Source organism: Babesia bigemina (genome assembly GCF_000981445.1).
Source record: "Babesia bigemina genome assembly Bbig001, chromosome : II".
Classification (NCBI taxonomy): domain Eukaryota; phylum Apicomplexa; class Aconoidasida; order Piroplasmida; family Babesiidae; genus Babesia; species Babesia bigemina.
The window spans coordinates 1,745,797-1,767,115 of record NC_027217.1 but is presented as its reverse complement, the minus strand read 5'-3'; the positions used below and the strand labels follow the sequence as shown (position 1 = coordinate 1,767,115).

The window sequence follows — 21,319 nt, the reverse complement described above, 5'->3', positions numbered from 1 at the left end:
TTTTTACAGCTTCCTTAATAAGTACTGCAAAGCAATGAACTAATTACCCAAAACGTCAGACACATGTAATAAACAGACGACATGAAAAACGTAGATCGGTAAATGCAGTCTGCTATCCATATAGTGTTTAGGTGCGAGTGGTCCAAGATTTCACAACACTGACCGTGAAACTGCGTGGGCAATGCATGCATTGATAAGGCAAGTTCCCGAGATCAAAATTTTTATAATTATCAAGATGCTTGCCTATTTATCATACACGGCATCGGTCATACTTTCAATAGTCTCAGGTTTAGCTACCTTTCCACTGCCTCTACGGTGGTATGACCATGTTAGCAATTAACCGCATCTGGCACCGCACCTAAGAGTAGTAAAACCTGCGTTCGCTAAATGGCCATGCCACTTTTACATATCGCCAAAATAAGTCCACAATTCCAACTTTTGTGAGCAAAAATGGTTTGCATTAGTCTAAATATTGTGTGAAATGATTAGTAACGTTGATACGTGTCAGCTGTACCTCTGCCAGAATGCTAAGACGCTCCTTTACTGTTTTCGATATACAGATTTTTTTCCATAGTCTCCCCATTCATCAGCTCCCTAACCTAGATGAGTATATGTTACTTGGCAGCTTGATTACCTTTACTCACCTTAATATCAAAACTTCAGCCACTGACCCATCACCAGTTTAATACCCCGTATTGCAGATAAATTTCATTATATATTATATAAAAAGTTGACAAAACTCATGCTGTTGTTGCTATCACCAAGATTGCGGCGTAGAAATTATTAGCGGCCGTCGTTTTGTCCACCTCCGCTTGGCATGAGTCTGAAGTAACACAACTAAAATTATATGAAAGATGAAGAGTTATTACTTACTTCTGATTTAATCATAGCTTTAATTGATATATCGACTCATAGCGTTTGTTTTTGTTGATGGCTTCATGTTGAGAGGTAGATGTTACACCGTTGTCATACATGATGGATCTCATTCAGAGGGTAACGTCGCAGAATCGAAAGTGCACCTCACTCTTTGCCCACTTCCCACCATATACCGATGTTATTTAGAACCAAAGACTGTAGTCTTCTTAATTGTTTGTCAAATCACGTGCCTTTTCTACCATCAGATTTATGGCAGCAGATGGGTGGCTACATTGGCATCGAATTTCAGCGTCGCTCAGCTAATTCACGTAACGGTGTAAATTATTCATTATATATGAGCCAATAATAACTTTGGGAAAAGCGCTTAGCAAAATTACCTCACAATATTTTATTGGTTGTCCCAGTTAAGCGGAGCACACCAAAGGAGCGACCCCCATTCATACATGGGAATTTGAAAAATGATGCGTGCCATACCCCTTCACATCAATTGCATTATTAACTGTGTTGTGGCAAATGTTGAATGTAATATTGTTAGGGAATCTTAATTCAAAAATTACATACGTTACAGTTCTGTCTAAGCCGTAATTAAAACATCACTCTACAATTAATGAGTTGAAACATGAGGAATGAGATGGATCAGCTTTTTTTAATTGTCTGAGGCATTATGCATTAATGGTCGCCTGGCAGCAAACGTACAACATCGACAGTAGCATGACCAAGGAAGGTCACCTGATAAAAGTGCACACCAATGTTCAACACGCGATATAAACCTAACACGAATCGTTTCGTACACGACATACACGGTATTTGAGATGAATTCCTCATTGGATATGTTCTTATTGCAACAGCGGAAACCAGTTGGCGATCATAAGCGAAATAAACCACAACTTATCAAAACACAAAAAATGGCCCATTAGAAGCATAATAGATAGGCGAATTGCAAAGCATGTGATATTGGTTGGTAACCATGCTGTTGTTGCAAAACGAATCTGCGGAACAGCGCATAAATGCCAACGGCCAGCATGCCATTTTATCGCCAGATGCTGCAATGAATATCACAACGTTGTCCAACGTGGTAATGTCATGATTGCACAATTACTACATGAATTTGTGCTCACATGGTTGCATAACTCAATATAGTATTGCCGTCCGTTTTCTGAATTGCTTGCGTGGTGCCTTCTTCATCATACGTGTGGTGTGGCACGTTGCAACGTGAAGTCCGAGGTACTACACTTTAATGAAAGTTATTACGGCATTATATCATGCCGTTAATCGACTATCTGTGATACATATTTGATGCAATAGTGCTTTCGGCGGATCCACATATACTTAATCTTTGGTGCATCTCTAACAATAGGCTGAGCAACCTATGAGCCTCTGCACAGTACCAGAAGCAGATACTATATTGCCGTATACACTTGCTGCAGCAACAAAAATGTTCCATACACCAACTGCTGCTACACTCCGGTAACGTTCATTTGATTGCGGGAATATTTAAAATGGGCGGAGGAAACGAGAATACATGTCAATGTAAAAACTCAAAGTGTACTACATACAATGCGCAATGCTGCACGGAAAGCAGTTGTCAAACTGGACAAGCGTGTAAATGCTGTTTGTGTAAATGTAATAACAAATGCCATAACAAGGAAGGCTGCAAGTGTTGTCCCTGGTGTTGTGACCAATGCACAAGTTGTCTAATATGCAAAGATAAAAGCAAAGCACGTAAAGAGATGGGATGCGATCATAAGGGTTCAGGGAGATGTAAATATTTGTTCGCCTGTGGATGTCATTGCTGTATAGTTCGCATATGCGTATTAATTGGCACTTTGGCATTCTTAATAACCGTCGCCACACTGTTCTACATATATCCAAACAAAGCTAGGGAATTGAAAATCGGAATAGAGGACGCATTTAGTGGCAGTTCAAAATCGTCCACCTCATCCTTAGTTGCTTCATCTAGCTAGCAACATAGCAAATAATGTTGTTTAACGTTAAGTTTTACGAAAGGCTGTAATGTATTATACCATATCATTTTTCTATCCCATCTTTCTGGAAATAGAGTGCACTGCCGTTCTCCCACAGTTGCTCAATGGCCACGTAAATGCAGTTCAATGATAACTCCGAACTTTACTCAACAAACCCAAGCAGTCCTATATCCGTGAAAAATACACTTCTATTGTAGCGGCATCAACAACAGATGAATGCTTGGCACATAAAGCGTGGCAAACAGTCAAATATGCCAAAGTAGACAGGCCAGTCAACCCACACACAGTTACTGAAGCTAGTTTTATATTACGTTACTGGTGTATGATGCTTGATAGCCCCGTTGTGATTGAGCTGTCCGATGCGTCGATCGGCTTGAATATACGCAGCGTGCGGTCGTAGCACGCTGTGACGATGGCAGAAGAATCAGGAGCGACATTCACGCTCATGACTTTTGCGTCATTGTTGGAGAGCACTTTTCTGCATTTGTAGTCTTCGGTGTCCCATACTTTAAGGTGGGTGTCGAACGAGCTTGTGGCGAGGAATCGTCCGTATGTTGGTTCGAACTCCATGTCACTGACGAGCTTGGTATGTGCGAGGAGCGAACTGCCTGGGCGCATCTTCCTCAAGTCGAACAGTTTTACAGCATTGTCGTCTGCAGCAGTTGCGAATATGTGGTTGTTGATGGGATGGAAGTCAATTGCAGTGATCTTGCCGTTGTGCACAGGTTGCTGGAAGATGTGTTTGCCAGTCCTTAGGTCCATAATAATTAGAACACCATGCATGTCCCCCGAAGCAACGAGATTGCCATCGCCGTTGAGTGCCAGCCCGTGCACGCTGTGGCTGTGCCCCTCCTGGACGTACAACTCTTCCATGCCCTGCAGGTCGAATAGTCTGACGGTCTCGTCCGTTGAGGAACTTAGTATAACTTGTTTGAAGGGGTGGAAACGAATGCGATTGACCCTTTCCTCGTGTAAATTAGTTTTGTGTACGCAGAAGTCTGGATTCTGTTCGGTTTCCGACTCTGGAAATGGCCGCCATATGGAGAGACTGCCGCCTGAGCCGCCTGTAGCAAGTAACAACTCATGGTCTTGAACAGCGTCTATGGCGGACTTTTTGTCATATATGGCGTTAACGTTGCACTGCCAATCCAGGCAATGGATCATTTCCTTTGAGCCATTGTCCAGCTTCCTTGCAAGTGGGAAGTTATCGTCAGGCTTGTAATGGTAGACGTTGATGTGGCTACAAAAGCTGCCAACTGCGATGTACTTCATGTTTGGCGCGAATTTCGCAGCCGTTAGCGGCCTTTCGGCAGCGATATGCGAGTATGCGAGCGAAAGCGAATCCGTTAAATAGCTCGCATACCTCTCCACATCGTCCTTATGTTCGAACTGATCTGTACTGTTCCGATATTCGTGGATCACCTCCTTGCGCTTTCGTGTCCTAGCCCACGTCTCGTTGGCGAGTTCGCTGCGGAAATGCTTTATCCGTTCGTCACCTTCCGTATAAAACAGTTCCTTGTCAGCCGCATCCTGAGTTTGGTCCTGATGCGCTAAATCCGAGAAAACCGCCTTCTTCGAGAAGACATTCGATAGATCGATGTTGAAAGCCTTCATAACATCGTAGAGGTTCTTGGCCTCACTTGAGGCGGTGATTGCGTTCGCTACATCCTTATCATGGAACAGCCTGTCGTACTTGTAAAGCAGCACCTTTTTGAGCCTTTCCCTTCGCTCGTACTTTCCTTCCCCGAAAACGGTAATGGGTTCTATGAGAGCCCTGAGGATCACCTTGACTTCCAGGTCATTTGTCGTTATGCCGACCTGTAAGCTGTATATTTTGTGCTTCAATTCAAACTCCTTGAGGGCGTTTACGTCAGTCGCCGCTTCCGGCAGCCCCCAGTAGGCCGTGTTCAGCATTTTGACAGATTCTTTGTACCAATGGGCCAAAATACATGCTCTTGGTTTAACACCAGCGCTTAACTACGCTATCATAGTTGCTGCCGACCAGAATATCGTGCCTGCTGCGGCAATAAGCTTGCCCTGACCAGGCCACCTTTATGACGCCACACCGTAGACAACGGATCTCGGAGTCGTTAAACCAGATCACCAACCGCTTGAATTAAGATGTCCGGGAATATACAAACACGATATGTTTTTCTTTTGATTCTTTGAATAAATGCGAGCAAAGCTCCAATTCACATCCGGCTTGCGCCGACGCTACGCCGCTATATATTAATACGCCGACTAAGAGCCTTTGTGGTGATCCTGTGCCCTGAGATACCGATCTCAGCGCTAAATTAGCTATATAGTGACATGCGATAGTTCTTCGACGGAGCCTTCCGTGCTGTTACAGTGCCGACTCGGCGCCGTGATACAACAGCGGAATCACGTTGTTCGCCACCTACAATACGCAATACAACACGCTGCGGAATTAATAGGCACTTATTTATCGAAAAATTCGACGGCTGAGAGTTGGTTTTCTCAATAGACAGGGGCGCAACACAATGTCTTGTGCCGCGTCGCGCCCAGGCTGCGCGTTCAGTCGGCGAATTGCTTGAGATCTACCGGATCACATACACACCCGCAGTATAACAGATGCTATGTAGTGTCTGTACAAACGCAACATTCAGCTGTGTTGGAGAAGCGTTCCATTCTTGAGCGGTGTTAGGGTCCGGCGACGCATTAATGACCGTCGGGCCAAACAGCGGGTTGGTGTATTTCACACAATTGCGACAGCTTTAGGGTATAAATGTTATAAGATGTGTATCATTTTCGCGCCTTTGGGCGTCGATTCGAACCATGTGTGTTGCCTATGGAAAATTGCGCAATAATGAAGCTGCTGTGACGCGATGACGGCCGCCGTCACCGTAGTGCGTGTCTTATAGGATACGTTCGTCAATACGTTTGGTGTGTTCGACAGGTAGGCATCCGTCGAGTCGCTGTTCGCGTGCGATATGTCTGGTGATGTGTACACCTTGGCTCTCTATCTTCCTCCGTTTCTCGCATTTTTCGCTGTGTACGGGGGTGTTTGATCAGCTCTATGCGGTGTGTATTCGACGTTCGATCCGTGTCTCCTGGGATTCCGGCTAATCCCGTGTTTCTTGCCCCGGCTCACACCTTCCGCAGCGTTCTATAGACAATGTTCGAGAGCAAGATCATCTACCTCCTAAATAGGCTGTTCGAACCCTATGTGGAGGGTATTGACGAGGAGGCGCTGCTGGTGAGCAATCTGCTCAGCGGGAAGGTGGTGCTGAGTGGATTGACCCTGAAGCCCAGCATCGTGCATTACCTAGGACTGCCGTTCCACCTGACGTTCGGGTACGTTTCATCGCAGTTGGCAGCTTTTGCGCGCATATTGTGTGTGTACTGGCGATTTTGTCTTCAGCATGGCCTTTCGGCGTTGCAGCGACTACACGTTGCAATGCCGTTGGCAAATGTGATGAGTGTCTATTTTGTTTGTAGCCGTGTGTTGCTCGATGTCACGGTTTTACGCGGTCATCGTTGCTTGTAAAGACGATTGCGTCGTGTGTAATTAATATGCGCACCTAATGACGTGCAGGCTGATTGACCGTCTGGACATCAGCATCCACCTGCCGCTCCTTAGCCTATCAAAGCGCAAGCTGGTGATAGAATTGAACAATGTGGTCATGCTTCTGACTGCAACACCCGAGAACCAGTGGGACTCCGAGGCGTTCCGAGATGAGTACCTTGTGCAGAAGGTCTCCACTCTTGCCGCGGAGTCGCTGGCGCAGGTCGTCACGGAGATCAAGGGCCGCGGGTTTATCTGGCGCACGGTTATCTCGCTCCTGGAAAGCCTCGAGCTTAGAATCAACAACGTGCACGTGCGTATCGAAGATTACACCACCAACCCAAAGGTTGCTTATGCGGTGGGCTGCGTTGTCAAGTCGGCCGTGTTCTTGACCAGTGCCGACAGCGCGAGCACGCCACGTGACTCCCAGGGTTTCGAGGCGCCGTTCAGGCGGTCGTACTACAACGACAATGGGCTGATGAGCCCGGGGGTGATTTATCGCCGCATAGAACTTGAGGGCGTGGGGGTGTACATCGACCGGTTGGACCCGCTTCGCCCGGGGATGATGCAGAGCAGTGACGCCATGCAACGTGGTTCCGTGAACAGGGAGAATCCGAAGTCGCGTCACCCGTTCGTCGCGCATGATTCCATCGTGGACGACGGTGAGGAGGCCGCCTTTGTTGATGCCTTGAGCTACTCCGGCGGCGCGACTGCTGCGTACGGTTCCGGCGGGGGCCACCACAGGGGAGTGCATTTCGCGCATGTTCCCAACCGCGACCGGTTGCGGTACAGTTCTGGCGGCAGAGGCCAGCTCAGAAAGGCGTTCCGCATAAAGGGGCGTCGGGCGGGTGACCGTGTCCGCAGCCGCCTGCTCTTCGCTCGACACTCCCACGACAGGGTGCAGAACGACCACTTCGGCCACCAGCGACCGCTTAAGGTTCTGGCGTCGAACAACTCCGTGTTCAGTTGTGCAGTATCCAGACTGATGAACTACCTGTCCACGGGCGAACACAACGCAGAGTGCGACGCGGTATCTCGAAACGGTTGGCAGCGCATCCCGGGAAGGGGGTTACGTAGGTCGCAGCGGCGGTACGCAAGCATCTTCACGCAAAACGGCAGCGGAAATGCGAAAGTCACGGGCCACGACAGCAGGTCGCCAGTGAAGAGGGACCCACGTGTTAGCCAGCGCATCATCCGTCGTCTGGCCAACTACGAGGCTGCGTCCACCTCCGAGAATCATCGTTTGTCGAAAAGCATAACGTGCTTCGGCTATGGAAACACTGCGACAGGCTCATCGGAACATGCTTGGTCGGATCGTCGCTGTACACTGCGCCGCCTTCTCTGCTGCGACACTTCCCCCAGTGGCCACGGCTCGTCGATTGACCCGGATGCTCCATATATGAGCCCTGTGGGTTACAACCTGTCATCGGGATCGACGTGGCGTATACTCCTAAGCACGTTCTGCGACATTAGGCACCCGACAGAAGAACAGCGCCACGAGTCATTTGACATGATCCGTAAGTCGCAGGAAAGATATGCCCGCCGGCACGGTCGCACCGGGCAGTCGCCGGCGAAGGAATGCCACGAGCATGTGTCGACTCCTAGTAGTGGCAGCGTCAAAAAGTCTGATTCGTTGGCATCGGTGAAGAGCAGTGTTGCTGGTTCGGAAGGTACGGTGTCCGAGGCGACGGGCGACGATGCCGGATCAGAGTGCTCGTCGACGCCTTCGAGGGGCCCATTCGGTTGCTTCTCAAACTGCGGCGATGCTGCTTGCGCAGTTTCGGACGGCGACTCGGACGTTTTCGACGCCGGGGCGTATAAGGCCGAGAAGGCTGCACCGCTGTCGTACGACGAGACGTGGCACACGCTTACCTCCATTGGTGCCTCTGCAGGTGAAGGTGCGTCTCAACAGTCCGACGAGGTTCCCGATGACGACGATGTTTGCATGGACCCCGCTGAACCGCCGCATAGTTGTCAGGATGGTGCGGCGTCGGAGGCGTGGACGAGGTACACGTTCGTGATCAACCGTGACGAGGACCCTTCTTTGAAGGAGTTCTTCCTGAGGTCGTTGGAGGAGATCACCCACAACTACATTCTGAACCCTAAGGAGTGCAACGGCGTCCTGTCCTTTTACTTCTGCCTCTACCCCACGCCTCCCTTTGTCGCTCCACGCACGTGTTGGTCAGCGTGGGGCACCGAACATTACTTCAAGCTGTACAAGGAGACAATGGCGTTGGCCAAGAACTACCTGCCGCGCTGCTCAGTCTTCCTGCAGATGGAGGGACTGAACATCACGATTTCGAAGGACCAGACTGACTGCTTGATCAACCTGATTTACGAAAGCATCCTGAAGTACATGAGTTGGCAGTCGGGTATCGTTTACACGTTCGAAAACCCGCGCGCATCCCCAGTCGACGAGATCATGTACATGGAGTACTGGCCCCAGTACCTGTTGCTAGACCAGAACAGCAAGAACAATGAATTGAAGGAGTTCATCATGGATTTCGAGATACTGCACTCCATGCAGGTCATCCGGATCCTGCGCAGCAGGGCTTCCGAGGGGCTCCGCAACCTTATCCGCAGTTTCGGGGAGCGCCATGGCTACGACTGCGACGTTAGTGAATGTCTCACCGACGTGTTGCTCGTTAACATCTGCAACCAGTACGACCGGGAAGCCGACGGGGAAGGTGCTGACATAGACGACTGCTCGCGGCTGCAGGCGCGACTGAAGATCGTTGGCGGCATTTACGAGATCGCGTCGAAGCACGCGAAATCGCACATATTCTTGGAATCGCTGCGCAAGATATGCCAGCCTGCCATGTCAACGTTCGACGTGGTTGTCGATGTGGTCCTGACGAATGTTCGGATAGTATTCACGTATGACCTGGAGCCTTACGAGGAGTCCAGCTCGAGCGCCAAAGCGTACGTGCTGTCGACCAAAGGTGCGCACGTGTTCATTGCCGACGTGTATGGGCGCGACGGTTGCCAGGTGATTGAGACGGAATTGCTGCCTTTCAGCATTCTGAGCTTCCCGTTCAGCCTGTCCAGTGGTGACGCTGAGTCGCAGTCGCGTAAGGGCTGCCCGTGCCATCATCTGGACGGGCCCGCCACCGTGCTCTTTTCGTGCGGCGAGGAAGTCCAGGCCGCCGAAGTGATGACGGAGGTCGAACCTGAACTCACTGGCGTAGCAGGAGGCCTGGAGAAGCTGAAGGCGTTGCGTCGTGACTTTGGTTTGGGGGCGTCACGACGTGCTGACGCTACTGATGCGGTGATAAGCGATTCGAACTTGTACCTGGGCTTAAGCCTCAATCGCTACTGCAAGCCGAACGACGCGGACACGCGAGTGCTCCTGCATGTGAATAGCGATTTGTTCGGGCACGTCCGGTTGCTGGATGAGTACATGGATTGCCTTCGTATGTTGAGGCACAATAAGAGTTTGCACGACACCCTCAACCCGGTCTTGGTGGGCGCCGAAAAGAAGGCTTTTCACCTCTCTCACGACCGCTCTGGTTTCTATCATGAGCTCTACCAGTTGATCGACCTGGGTATCGAGTATGCGAAGAACCTGCAGCAGGGCGCGATGCCGTTTCCGAACGTGGACTTCTTCATCGAGCAGAACCATCAATGCGTGTTCGTCGTGGACGTAGGATCATCGGGCAACCGTGCTCCGTACTTCGTGTGCATGGAATCGTTCGCTATGGCGAGCGACATCACGCCGCGCCTGCTTGAACCGCGTGATCGTGACTCCCCGTACGACTCCCATATCGCGAGAATGTCCAATTTGCGCGTGCTGTGCGTGAATGGCGACTACAGCTTCTTGTCAGACGGCGGCTCGCGGCAGATGTACATGGGCGTAGGAGCGGGCGTGAAGTTATCGGATTACCTGAACAGGATAACGTGTGCCAAATCTGCGAAGGTGCGTGAAGACCCGGTGATCTCGCTCTCAATGTCGAAGTTCCAGAGCAACTTCGAGCTCATTCGCATCGGTTGTGAGAACGAGGTGTTCGTGAAGTTGAAGTGCTCCAACTCAGGTAGTTTGAACCGCGGCACTGCCAAGATCGTGATTACAACCGATCTGGGTTCCGTGCACGTCTCACTTCGCGAATGCGATCTGCTGGCGCTGATTGATGCTTACTCCGAGTACGTAACGCTGTGCAACGATAGCAAGGAGGTACTGTACCCGAGCAAAGCGCGGGACCACTTGCGCGCCAAGGCTTCGCATGAGAGGTTCGGAACCGCTTCAACTGATATCCCAGACGTATCGCCGCATACGAGTGATCACCACGACGAGTATGTCTTCGACAGCCGTCATGACGCGGTGTTCCGTTCGATAGTGTCGCAGAAATGGAATGAGGTGCAGGAGGTCATTGCGCATCGCGCCCTCGAGACGTCGCGTATGGTGCAGTTCGAGATGAAGTTGGATTATTTGTACTTCGAATTGCGTCGCCTGGTGCGCCTGGACGATGGCACGATCAACGTTTCGAGGCCACCAGGGTCCCATTCCGGGACTTTCGATTTCAGTGCAACGCCGACCAGCCCACTGCGTAGGACGCCTTCTCATTCGGCGACGCGGTCACCGATTGCGAGGCCATCTAAGTACGGCAGTCGGGAGTTCAATAGCGCCGATGACATGATAATCATCCCCACGGAGCATGCGAGCGCCTACATGTTAAAGGGGTTCTCCGCAGGCGTTGATCGCTCCTTTACTCTCAAGTCATTTGATGGGATGTACCGTGATTCCAGCCCCAAGAATGCAATATCGCGTCATGCAGCACTGTCTTGTGTGCAATCGGTTCTCCAGCGCTTCGGCGTGACGTTGCCGCTGCTGAGCTGCAAGCTGACCGGTTTGGGCGTGAAGGCCAGGTGCTCGTCAGGCGTGGTGGACTGCCTGCGTGCGTTCGTGGGTTCGGTGGAGGTAGAGGACCAAACCAACTCGGTACCGCTCTACCTGTCCACGCTGTTCTCCGCCGGTGATAGCACGCTGTTCTGGAGGTGGTTAAAGGTCCGCCGCGAAATCCACAAGGTGCGGTCTGCGATGGAATCTTACAGTGACGACTTGAACGCGTCGATGCGGCATTTGTTACTTCGCAGCAGTCGCGGCGCTGCTTGTAGCAGGACTGAACGTGACGATCCCACTCTACGCAGAACGCTGCGTCACATTGATTACTACAGCGTTGACTTCCGTCACCCCCTATCCCATGAGTACGACGAGCCACAATTCTTCCGGCTGAAGGAAACCAGTGGCCACATCTGTAGAGCGTACCAGCGGGTGGAGCAGTACCTCTCGTGTATAATGGACTGTACGCGGATGACCGACAAGGAGGTCTTGCGCTCGGAGGCTGGGCGCAACGTGCGTTTACCGTTCTTCATGATGGCGTCCATAGACTACGACGACAGCGGACGAGGGAAATGCAAGGTTGACGTTTCCAACACCATGGTGAACGTTGCTTGGGAGGTTGTTGACGAGTTGATGGACTTCTGCATGAGGCTTTCGAAGAAAATGGCAAACATTCCGCAGCCGTCCGCGCCTGTGGCGGAATCGAGCCCTGCACGCATGAACCTGGAGACCACGGTGACTGTTGAACAGTCCAACCTGAATGTGCTCTGTGATTCGGCGTGGGTTGGGTACAAGAACTTCGTCAACTTCATGTGGTACAAGGTGCTGCGCGACTCCTTCCATTCGGGCGACCCGGGCAGTGGTTCGTGCTCGCGTAGATGCTCAATCGCCGACCTAAGTGAGCACCGAAGCCACCTGTTGATGAACATAAACGAGCATATGCTGCAGCAACGCGGAATGTTCCCGCACAGTTTAGGCCAGGGCACCAATGCGTCCATAAGCAGCGAAGCGCTGGTGCCTCACGTCAAGGCGCTGTCGTACGACAAGAGGCGGGAACACCATTTGAGGCTACTTCCGAAGGAGCAGCTGTTCACCCCGATGAAACGGCAAAGCGTGGCGACCAACGTCAGCTCCAATACACTGATGCGGTGGAGTTTCGTACACCGCCTTCTGCACGAGGTACACCGGAACGCAATCCTCTCCACGCCGATCTACTTGCGCCTCTCCGGGCGCGGCAGCATTCACCTCAGCTTGAGTAGCGGAGCGCGTGAACCCAGCTGGTTGGACGGTCGGCCTGTTTCAACGATGGGTGGGCTGGGCCGCGGTTTCACGGATAATGCCAAGGCGCCCTCCCACGATTACCCGTCATTGACCGTGTTTATGCGTGCATCTGGCAGCAACATTTTCGGGGTCTTTTCGCGGCACTTCTCCTACCGCGTGCTGACCCCTTGCGGTTACGCCTTGACCGCCCTGCGGAAACGTGCACCGGCCGGCGAGGAATTCTACCGACAACAGATTGACTTCCTCAAGTTCATACGGCAGCATCGCCAACGCGACTCCAAGTTCTTCGAGCTTCTTGCGTTGTCCAAGCAGACCCTGTATGACTTCAACGAGTGCGTCGATTCGATGTTCATCGATCCGTGCCGTTTGGAAGTTTCCGGTGGCGTACTACTGCGCCCGGACTCGACGTCCTTTGGGCACCGGGAGTTCCCCCAGAGCCTCTGCATGACGGTGTCGTTTGAGACGGTGAGGTGTTCGCTCTCTTGCGTCGACATTCTGTCCTTCTGCAGCTTGGCTGGGCTGGCTGGTTCATGCCTGAGTATGCATACATCCGGTGACACTGTGCCCAGCACCGCCGTTGCCGCCGAGCCTGCACAGTCACCACTTTCTCCGGTGGCAGCGGCGCCTGAGACTCCCAGCAACGCCAAGGAGCTCGTGGAGGACAGCAGCACCGGCGCGGATGAATTCCACTCATGCGCTCCCACCTCGTCGGAAGGTGACTGGGTCAGTGTCAAGTCCGACGCGGAGAACCAAGTGGATATCCGCAACCCTGTGGAACGCAGGAGTACTGGTCTGAGGAAGTCCGGCAGTAGGTCATCTCAAGCTTCGAATACCGGTTTCCTGGAGCGGCTTTTGTCCGGCTTCAGCGTTGGTGTGAAGGTCGCCTTTAACCTCGTTTACCTCGAGGTGTCCAGCAACTACGTCAACGAGTTGCGGAATATATTCACTGCCTCGTTGGAGGATTTCGAATTCCTATTGTGGTCTAACCGCGAAAAGAGGCAATCCGTCCTGTCGTATGCGCCTTCCTTCGCGTCGGCGCAAAACGTTGGGGTAGCCGATGGGAAGGATTGGGTGAACGCTCATTTCAATGAGTCCATATCCTTGTCCGAGGTCTATTCCTTTAGCATAAACGACAATATATCGCTCTGCTTTGGTGCCATCCAGTACATCTTATCGCAGCAGATTTCGTCGGAGGAATTGCACCCGCATTCGGAGCGCTCAAACCCTTCGCGGCTGGGATTCGGCGTCATTGAGGATCCCATATCGCACCTGTCGTCTTCCACGAGCTCCGCGCATCCACTGCTGAAGTTCGAGTCGCATTTTTGCGTGACTTTGGACATTTGCAAGACGTCTAAACGTGAGATGGTCATGGAGCCGGTAACAGTGCGCTTCCGAGGCAGCAAGGCCTCGATGTCCTCCAAGACCATCGCCAGCCTAAGCACGTCGTGGATCAACCTCAACATTTCGCTCATCGGGGCGGAGTGCGTTTTCGGCTTCATGAGGTACATCTCGGAGATGGCGCGCCTCAGAATTGCCCTTGTTGAGCAGCAACAGGACGACTACCACGCATTCCAGCCGCCAGTTGCGTGCAGGTCGGATGGCGATATTGTGACCACCATGATGCCCATATCGGCGCTGAAAAACGCATCGCAACTCAGTTTGTCCGCATCTTCGCATGCGACACTGGGGTTGACGAACCCCTCGCTGCCGGTCTGGGAAATATCGTCTGCAATTGCTTTTAGGATAGAAAATAACCTGTTTAGATGCGCGAGGATGTTGGATTTGCACGCGTGCCTGCTGGCTGCCGTTAGGCCGATGAGCTCATTCAAACTAGAGGGCGACGCGGCCAGTGCCTCCCCCTTGGCCTGCCACGGGCTTGCTCCATCTCACGACGTGGTCGGTCGCGGTGGCAGCTCGCGGAGAGAAATAACCCGCGATCAGCAATCGTACCTTCTGAACTCATTGGGGCAGCCTATCGCAGTCTGTCTGTATGTCGATTCGTCATTTGAGAGTTCTGAGGATTGCACGTGGAGGGTCGTCGAAGACGGGGACAGTTGCGTTCTCCCGGTGGGGCACTACGGCATCATTCTGCCGTTTGTCGTGCGCATTCAGCTGAACAACTGCGTATACGAGATACCGTCGTCGATGTTGAACCTGACCCAGGATGAGGAGCTCATACTCCGCCTGGACGTGTCACGCAAATACTTGCGAGGCCGGCATCAGAACCGCATGGCGTTCCTGCGCACCATGCGCCCGGACAGGTCGAACACGCAAATGTACCGGTTTGGCGTTAGCACCGCTTGTACGCGTTTCCTGGTCAGCGACTTCGCGTCGTCGAAGCACTCGGGCCGTCTCCCCACCTCCCACGTCTCTGGTGGTTGGAGGCAACGTGTGTTGAAACGTATCAGGGCCATGCGCAGGGTTCCTGGCGTGCCGCTGCATCTGTTTGAGCATGAGGAGTTCAAGTACGCGTACGTCATGGTAAAAACGCAGCAGAGCGTGGGTAGCCTCATCAGGTCGAACGCGTCTGCAACAAGCCACTTCAGCCTGCAGTTGTCGTCGACGCTCTGGATCAGCAACCAGTCGCATGAAAACCTGGTGGTGTTCCCCTCGGTGAGCATGGACGCTGCGAACCGCGTGGTGCCGAGCTCGTCGCTGGTTTGGCTTTCGCCCAACGCCCCGGCGACCACTACGCTACCGCTCGCGAAGAACACCATAGAGAGCAACAAGATGATGGCGGTGGTGAAAGCCGTGGGCAACAACCTTTTCAAGCAGCTGACGCACATTCAGGACTCCAAGCAACCCATCAAGCGCCTTGTGCCAGCCCACGTGTTGCGGCCGCTCAGCACCAACGAGGATGCCTCGAACCGCCCTCAGGACTTTAAACTGCAGCACCTGCTTCTGCGGGTGTATTCATACGCGCAGCAACGTGTGAGCGTTCCGTTGTCGTGGACAATCGAGCCGTCGTGCACCATTTGCGTTTGCCTGCAGGACGATTTCCCGCTGAACGTCGGTGGCGGCGAGTACGCCGTGCACGTCAATCGTGCTGACCGTTTAGCGTTCGAGTTCCCGGAGGACATGCCCCCGCACTTCAAAGGCGACGTGCTGCTCTCCAGCACTTCGGTGCAGCATCTCTACGACTCGTTTGAGTTGCCGCGCATAAAGACGCCAATACCGGACTACACGTCAAGGGTGCACCTGGGTAACGTCGGACCTGACGACATCTTGGCAACAGGGCTCAATACCGGGTTTGTGCAGGATCTCACGGTGTCCTTAAAAGGGCGCGATGCCATACGCACCAAATCCATTACGCGCTGTGCCACGGCGGTGATGGGATCGCCGACTGCAAACAGGACGGCAGGCCGTAGGAACTCAGAAACGCTGCTGGGTAACGAAGCAACTTCCGATTCTTCAGCGCGTGAAGAAGCCAATGTTAGATCATCTCGCAACCTTTCCCCGGCACAACTCTTGTCGGAGCATGTAAACCGTCACGGCAGCATTAGTTCGGACACAACGCCCGATGCTGCCACCGGTGTACCAAGCGCTTTGGTTAATGTGCCCAGTGCTCCGGATGTAAAGACGGACGGGTCAGAAAGCGTGTCGGAAGGGTCTAACAAGATCGCGTTCTCGGACGGATCCGACCGTCGTTCCGCATATGCGGTGACTTCGAAAACGTTTGCGCACCTTGCGGTGGCGTCCGACGTCAGCAGCGGGAGCCCGTCTAACGGCATGCTGCTGCGCCGGCGTTCTCGTGTGGAACACGTCACGTCGCTGCGCAACCACAAATTCCGCAGCGCCTCGGTAGACCACAGGCCCATGTTCGAGGTTCCGGAGGATACTGACCTGCCGCCAAAAGCAATCCTCTCCGCAACTCTTATAGAGGTCACTTCCTCAATGAGATCAAGTTTCGGTACAACGGTTGGGCGTTCGGGAATACGACACTACGAAATTTCACTGGAGAGCTGCCAAGTGGTGGAGAATATGATGCCGTTCGATGTCCACATACTGAGCCCAGTGACTTACGATTACCTGAAGGCTGCGAACCCCTCAGAAGGCGATGTCGCCGCGGAAGTGCCGTTTTACCCCGTGCCGATAAAGGCGAGCGGCAGGTCGCAGTTTTCGTGGTACATTAAGAACGGGCGTTTTGTGCTGAGGGAGCTATTGAGTCGTGAATTCAATTTGAAGGTGCCAACAGAAGCTGTGTCCGTTTCTAGGTTGCTGTTTGAAGCCATGCAGCCTAAATTCGCCGATGCGTTCGCAGCTCTTCACGATACGACCGAGACGGAGGATTCCGCAACGACAGAAGCGGTTGCCACCTGCCCACTGTCTAGGAGACTTGTGGTCTCCATTGAGGTCAGCAAGAAGCCTCTCGACCCGGTTGACGAACGTGGCGGCTTGGTCAAGCGTTATCTGGCCAGCTCCCAGTTGGTGTGCACCATATTTGCCGACAAGTGGATTGTGAATTGGTTGGAGTATCCGATATCGTTGTGCCGCGGTGACGGCAGGTACAAGCAGACCATAGCTGCACAGAATTGCACCCTGGTCAGCCAAGAGCTCTCTTCAACCAGCCTCCAGCTGGCGGTGCGGAAAAACACGCTCCAGAAGATATCGAATTTCGAGAATTATCCCATGCGCTCGAAACGCCGACTGTTCAGTTTGGACCGCTCTAGCGAGACGCATGTCATGTCGAGCAGCTTCAGCTTGCCCGACTTGGCTTACTCCACCTGCGATTTCCCCGCTACGCTGGAGTGCCCCAAGCTACATTACCTCATCTCCACTTCGATGGCCCCTGCCCCGTTCTACCGTACGAGCGTGCTCGAGATACTGCCACAGACAACTGTGACCAATGAGTTCAATCACGCGCTATGGCTTCGCGAACCGGATGCGCCCACCATGGGCGGATCTATTGATGAGAACCGATCGGCCGGCTACTACCTCGTGGAGCCCGGGGAAACCATAGAATTCCACTCACAGGTGAAGGGGGAGCTTATTCTGGAGATAACTGGTGTGGACCCGCGCAGCGTCTTCGCATCGGCAGGAACGCCAAATTCCCCGGAGGCTGCCTCGCCGTTCACCATCTGGTCGTCGGGGATATCGCTGAAGCCTTCAGCTGTTGTTCAGCTGCGCTACCCGGCATCGCTGCAGCAGCTTAAGAAGCTGACCGGGCGTTCAAACACTCCTCTTTTGAGCCCGCAGTCTCCGCAGGAGGATGCGCACCGTGCCGCTGCGTCACCATCCGGCGTGCCGCGGCCGCTGCGCTACGGTCTCTGTGAGGTTGAGATAAGGATGCACCGTGGAGCCAAGATGGTGCGCTTCATGAAGCCTGCGGTGGCCGAGTGGGTGCTGCTGAACACGACAGGTGTTGACCTCTGGGTCCAGCAGCTGGGAGTGCCCGGCTACGGGGAGGTGCTACCTGCAGTCGGTTTGGCAACTGGAGCCCTGACTGAGCGCTACGCCGGGCTAGGCGTCCCGTTCGCATGTTACGACCCCTTCAAGGAGCACACCTTGTTGTGCAGGTTCCACCTGAACATGCGCGCTTTCAGGATGCTGGTGGGCCAACACGGCAAGGGCAACCGCCGCAAAAACGACCCCTCCGTGGGCAACGTGCGCGCGGATAACTCTGACAGCTTATTGGGCGTTCTACCGCTGAGGCACGTGCTGAATCGCCGCGCCGGCCGCGTTGCGCGTGTCAAGGGGGCGCTGAGGGTGAACCTCAGCCGGGTCGAGTCCATGCGCTGCAGTGCGGTGTTCCACCTCAGGTACAGCAACACCATCATATCCATGCGGCTGATAGCCCAGACGTGCGTCGTCTTCGGCCAGAAGACGCTGCACTTCACCGCCATGCGCATTCCAACGCGTGGGTTGTCCAGGTTCCAGAGGATCAGGCCCTTGCAATTCCTCCACCTCTACTCCGTGCTGAAGGACAAGTTGACGGTGCCACATGACATGCGCTACAACAGGAGTGGAACCTTGCGCCTTCTCAGCCGCGCAGGCGGCGCTATTCGTAGGATGATGCCTGCCGCGTTGTGTGGTGATGGGCAATCGTCCCTGCTGTCATTCAACGCATCCAGGATCATGCGGCGGGTGCGGGCGTGCTTCACGGCCAAGTCCGAACGCGACACCGTGAATGAGACCGTGGTCACGCCGACGGCGCGGACTCGCACGCAGCGCGCTGGTCTCTTCAACTGGGAGTATGTCCTCCAGGTGAACATTTTGGGCCTTGGTACGGCGATTTGTGGCGGCATTGCGGAGGAGCTCCTGTACATCTCGAGCACCTTGATCAAGCTCCAGGTCATGCTGGACAACGACGAGCACATGCTCTCCCTGTCTGTCGCCTGGATACAGTCCGACGTGCACGACTCTTCTACGTGTTACCCAACGATGCTGCGCCCGTTGGCCACTTGGCACTCCCCTGCGCACGCGAACGAGATGAAGCGCCGTAGCCGCATCCGAGAACACTTGGGGGCGAAACATGACGCCGGCGACGAGCGACAGCAGACAGAACCGCACGTCATAACCATCAAGTTCAATACGCGAGGAAACCACTACCTCAGCGTGCGCGAGATCACCAATTGCAGTATCGAACTCGAGCCTCTGAGTTTGAATCTGGACACCCGAGTTGGGCAGGCGTTGCTGATGCTGGTGGACGAGTACATATCCGTGTTTGGGTTTTCCGGCGCGACGTCGGACTACTTCGCAACGGCCAACGTGGGTATCTTCTCCAACGTGGATAGTTGGCTGCGCGGCTTCGATGTGGTGAGCTACCCATTGCGGGAGGTTGCCCGCAGCCAGTTCAGCAGTAGCCTGAGCTCGGGGACGCGCTACAACATTTCGAACCTCCACGTGGGCCGCATCATGCTGGCCATCAATGTGCGCAGGTCGGGGTCGCGCGCCACGTTCGATTTGCAGGCGCAGAACGTGATAATACGGTACCTGATGCACATTGTCCGCCGCATGCCGCACATCAGCGACGCGAGCATCATCCTCGCGCAGGAGTCGTTCTTGGAGCTGTGCTGCACGCCGTACGCGCTGATGTCGCACTTCTCCATGCGCTACATCACGCAGAGCGTGCAGCAGATCTACAAGGTGCTGGGAGCAGTTGACCTCATTGGCAATCCGAAGATAGTTGTGCACCACTGGATGAACGGCTGTTGTCAAGCCATCTCCATCATGCGGGAATCGTTAGAGTATCTGCACCTACCGCCCGTCGTCGTTTTCCTCTGGTTCCGCTCAGTGTCACGAATGGGCGTCTCTGTGGTATCGGGTATCGCGGACGCAGTGTATCGTTTGACGGGTAGTTGGTACCTGATATTCAACAGGCTGGCGTGCAACGCCGACCGGTACGCGGTGATACTAATGCAGGAGGCGTTCAGCAAGAGTCTGGACCAACCGAGCAACGTAATGGAGGGTATCGTGTTCGGTGGTCGATCCGTCGGGCGCAACCTTTACGTTAGCGTGGGCAACTTCGCCCTCAAACCGCTTCATCAGCTGTTAAAGTGCATGTCCGCCATCAAGACTGCGAAGGCAATCAACGGGGACGTTACGATGGCGTTTTTGCACATCTTCGGTTCCCTGTTCTCGTCCATGGCAAGTTTGATCTTCGGAACGTTCTCGAGTCTGCTGAGCGGCATATCGGTGGTTTCGCAGGGTTTGCTGCACCAAATCCATTCGGCGCCGATGTTGTCCGCCATACGCCCGCAACGTTCGCATAACTACCTGAAGACTTCCGGGCCCTTGCGATACAACTTCTTGGAATCGTGGTCCATGTGCGCCTCGGAGCAGACGACAGGCGTCAAGGAGCTGCTACTGCTGCTGCCGTTGGACGGCAAGCTGAAGCTCTTTGACCCCATGTACACGGCGACGTCGCACTGGTCTGCCTTGTCGGCCCACATGGCGCTGATAAGCCCTATTACTGTTTGCACCCCGGCGTCCGCGCTGCAGACCTTCTTCTGGATAAACCGCACCCATGTCGGGCTTTTGCACCGGCGCAAGACGTTGTGGAAGTGCGAGAGCAAGTCGATTTGCAGCATTGAGATCTTCCGAGTGCCCGCCACGTGCTACCAAAAGCCCGAGGGAGTGCGCTACGAAGATTCTGTCTCGGCCATTATCACCGCAAAGGCCGCCCGCAAGTTCTTTAGCGCGAGCGATACATTCTACCTCCGTGTTGTACACATATCATCGGAGTCCTCGCCATCCATTCGCAGGGGCCCGGCGGCGGTGCCGCCCCCGTTGTTGCAACGCTTACAGGAGGAAGCCACGTTCCCGTCCGATGATTGCGCCCCTGGACGTGCAAATGGGATGCATCTGGGTCGCACGAGGGCAGCCGGGTGGGACTCCGGAGAGCATGCTACTACTGTGCGTCGACCAGAATCTGGAAAGGGCCCGGCGAGGATAACGTCAGCTCGCAGACTTTACCAGGAATCGGTAGACTCCGGAAGCTCAGAGTTCGCCGGAATCACTATTGACAAGTACGAGCGCCGGATGCAAGATTTGCCTATGTTCAAGAGCAGCGCCGAGTTAGAGCGTCTCTCATCGCAGTCCAGCAGCAGTAGGAACCGGATGGACGAGGCGGATGGAGCAAACGGTCATTGGTATGAGACTGGGCTCAACGGAGAGCCAAACTCGTGCACCAGTTCCTATGAGCGTGTCGCGAGGCGCTCTTCCGCCCGCCGCGTGACCCTCGGGAGCACCGCAAAGATGGCCAAGGTGGTCCGTCTGCCGAACATGGAGACCGCCAGGCTGTACTTTACGCTGTTGGTTTCGGTGCTGCACGAAGCCACACTATAATATCGGACTACTCTCTCAATGTAACTT

At 53.8% G+C, this 21,319-nt stretch overlaps 3 protein-coding genes across 3 annotated transcripts; 2 read left to right on the top strand and 1 right to left on the bottom strand.

Annotated features, from left to right (window-relative positions):
- Nucleotides 1–3,173: 3,173 nt before the first annotated feature.
- BBBOND_0207910 (WD domain, G-beta repeat domain containing protein, putative) lies at nucleotides 3,174–4,775 on the bottom strand (the record flags this gene model as incomplete). The annotated part of the gene is made up of 1 exon (XM_012912369.1): nucleotides 3,174–4,775. The coding sequence occupies one exon, from the start codon at nucleotides 4,773–4,775 to the stop codon at nucleotides 3,174–3,176; it is 1,602 nt and encodes a 533-aa protein (XP_012767823.1).
- Nucleotides 4,776–5,707: 932 nt separating this feature from the next.
- On the top strand, nucleotides 5,708–6,298 carry BBBOND_0207900 (hypothetical protein; the record flags this gene model as incomplete). Its single annotated transcript, XM_012912368.1, has 3 exons — nucleotides 5,708–5,728; nucleotides 5,995–6,176; nucleotides 6,265–6,298. 3 exons carry the CDS (start codon nucleotides 5,708–5,710, stop codon nucleotides 6,296–6,298), a joined length of 237 nt encoding a protein of 78 aa, XP_012767822.1.
- Nucleotides 6,299–6,406: 108 nt separating this feature from the next.
- BBBOND_0207890 (hypothetical protein, conserved) lies at nucleotides 6,407–21,292 on the top strand (the record flags this gene model as incomplete). The annotated part of the gene is made up of 1 exon (XM_012912367.1): nucleotides 6,407–21,292. The coding sequence occupies one exon, from the start codon at nucleotides 6,407–6,409 to the stop codon at nucleotides 21,290–21,292; it is 14,886 nt and encodes a 4,961-aa protein (XP_012767821.1).
- Between the last annotated feature and the right edge of the window lie 27 nt (nucleotides 21,293–21,319).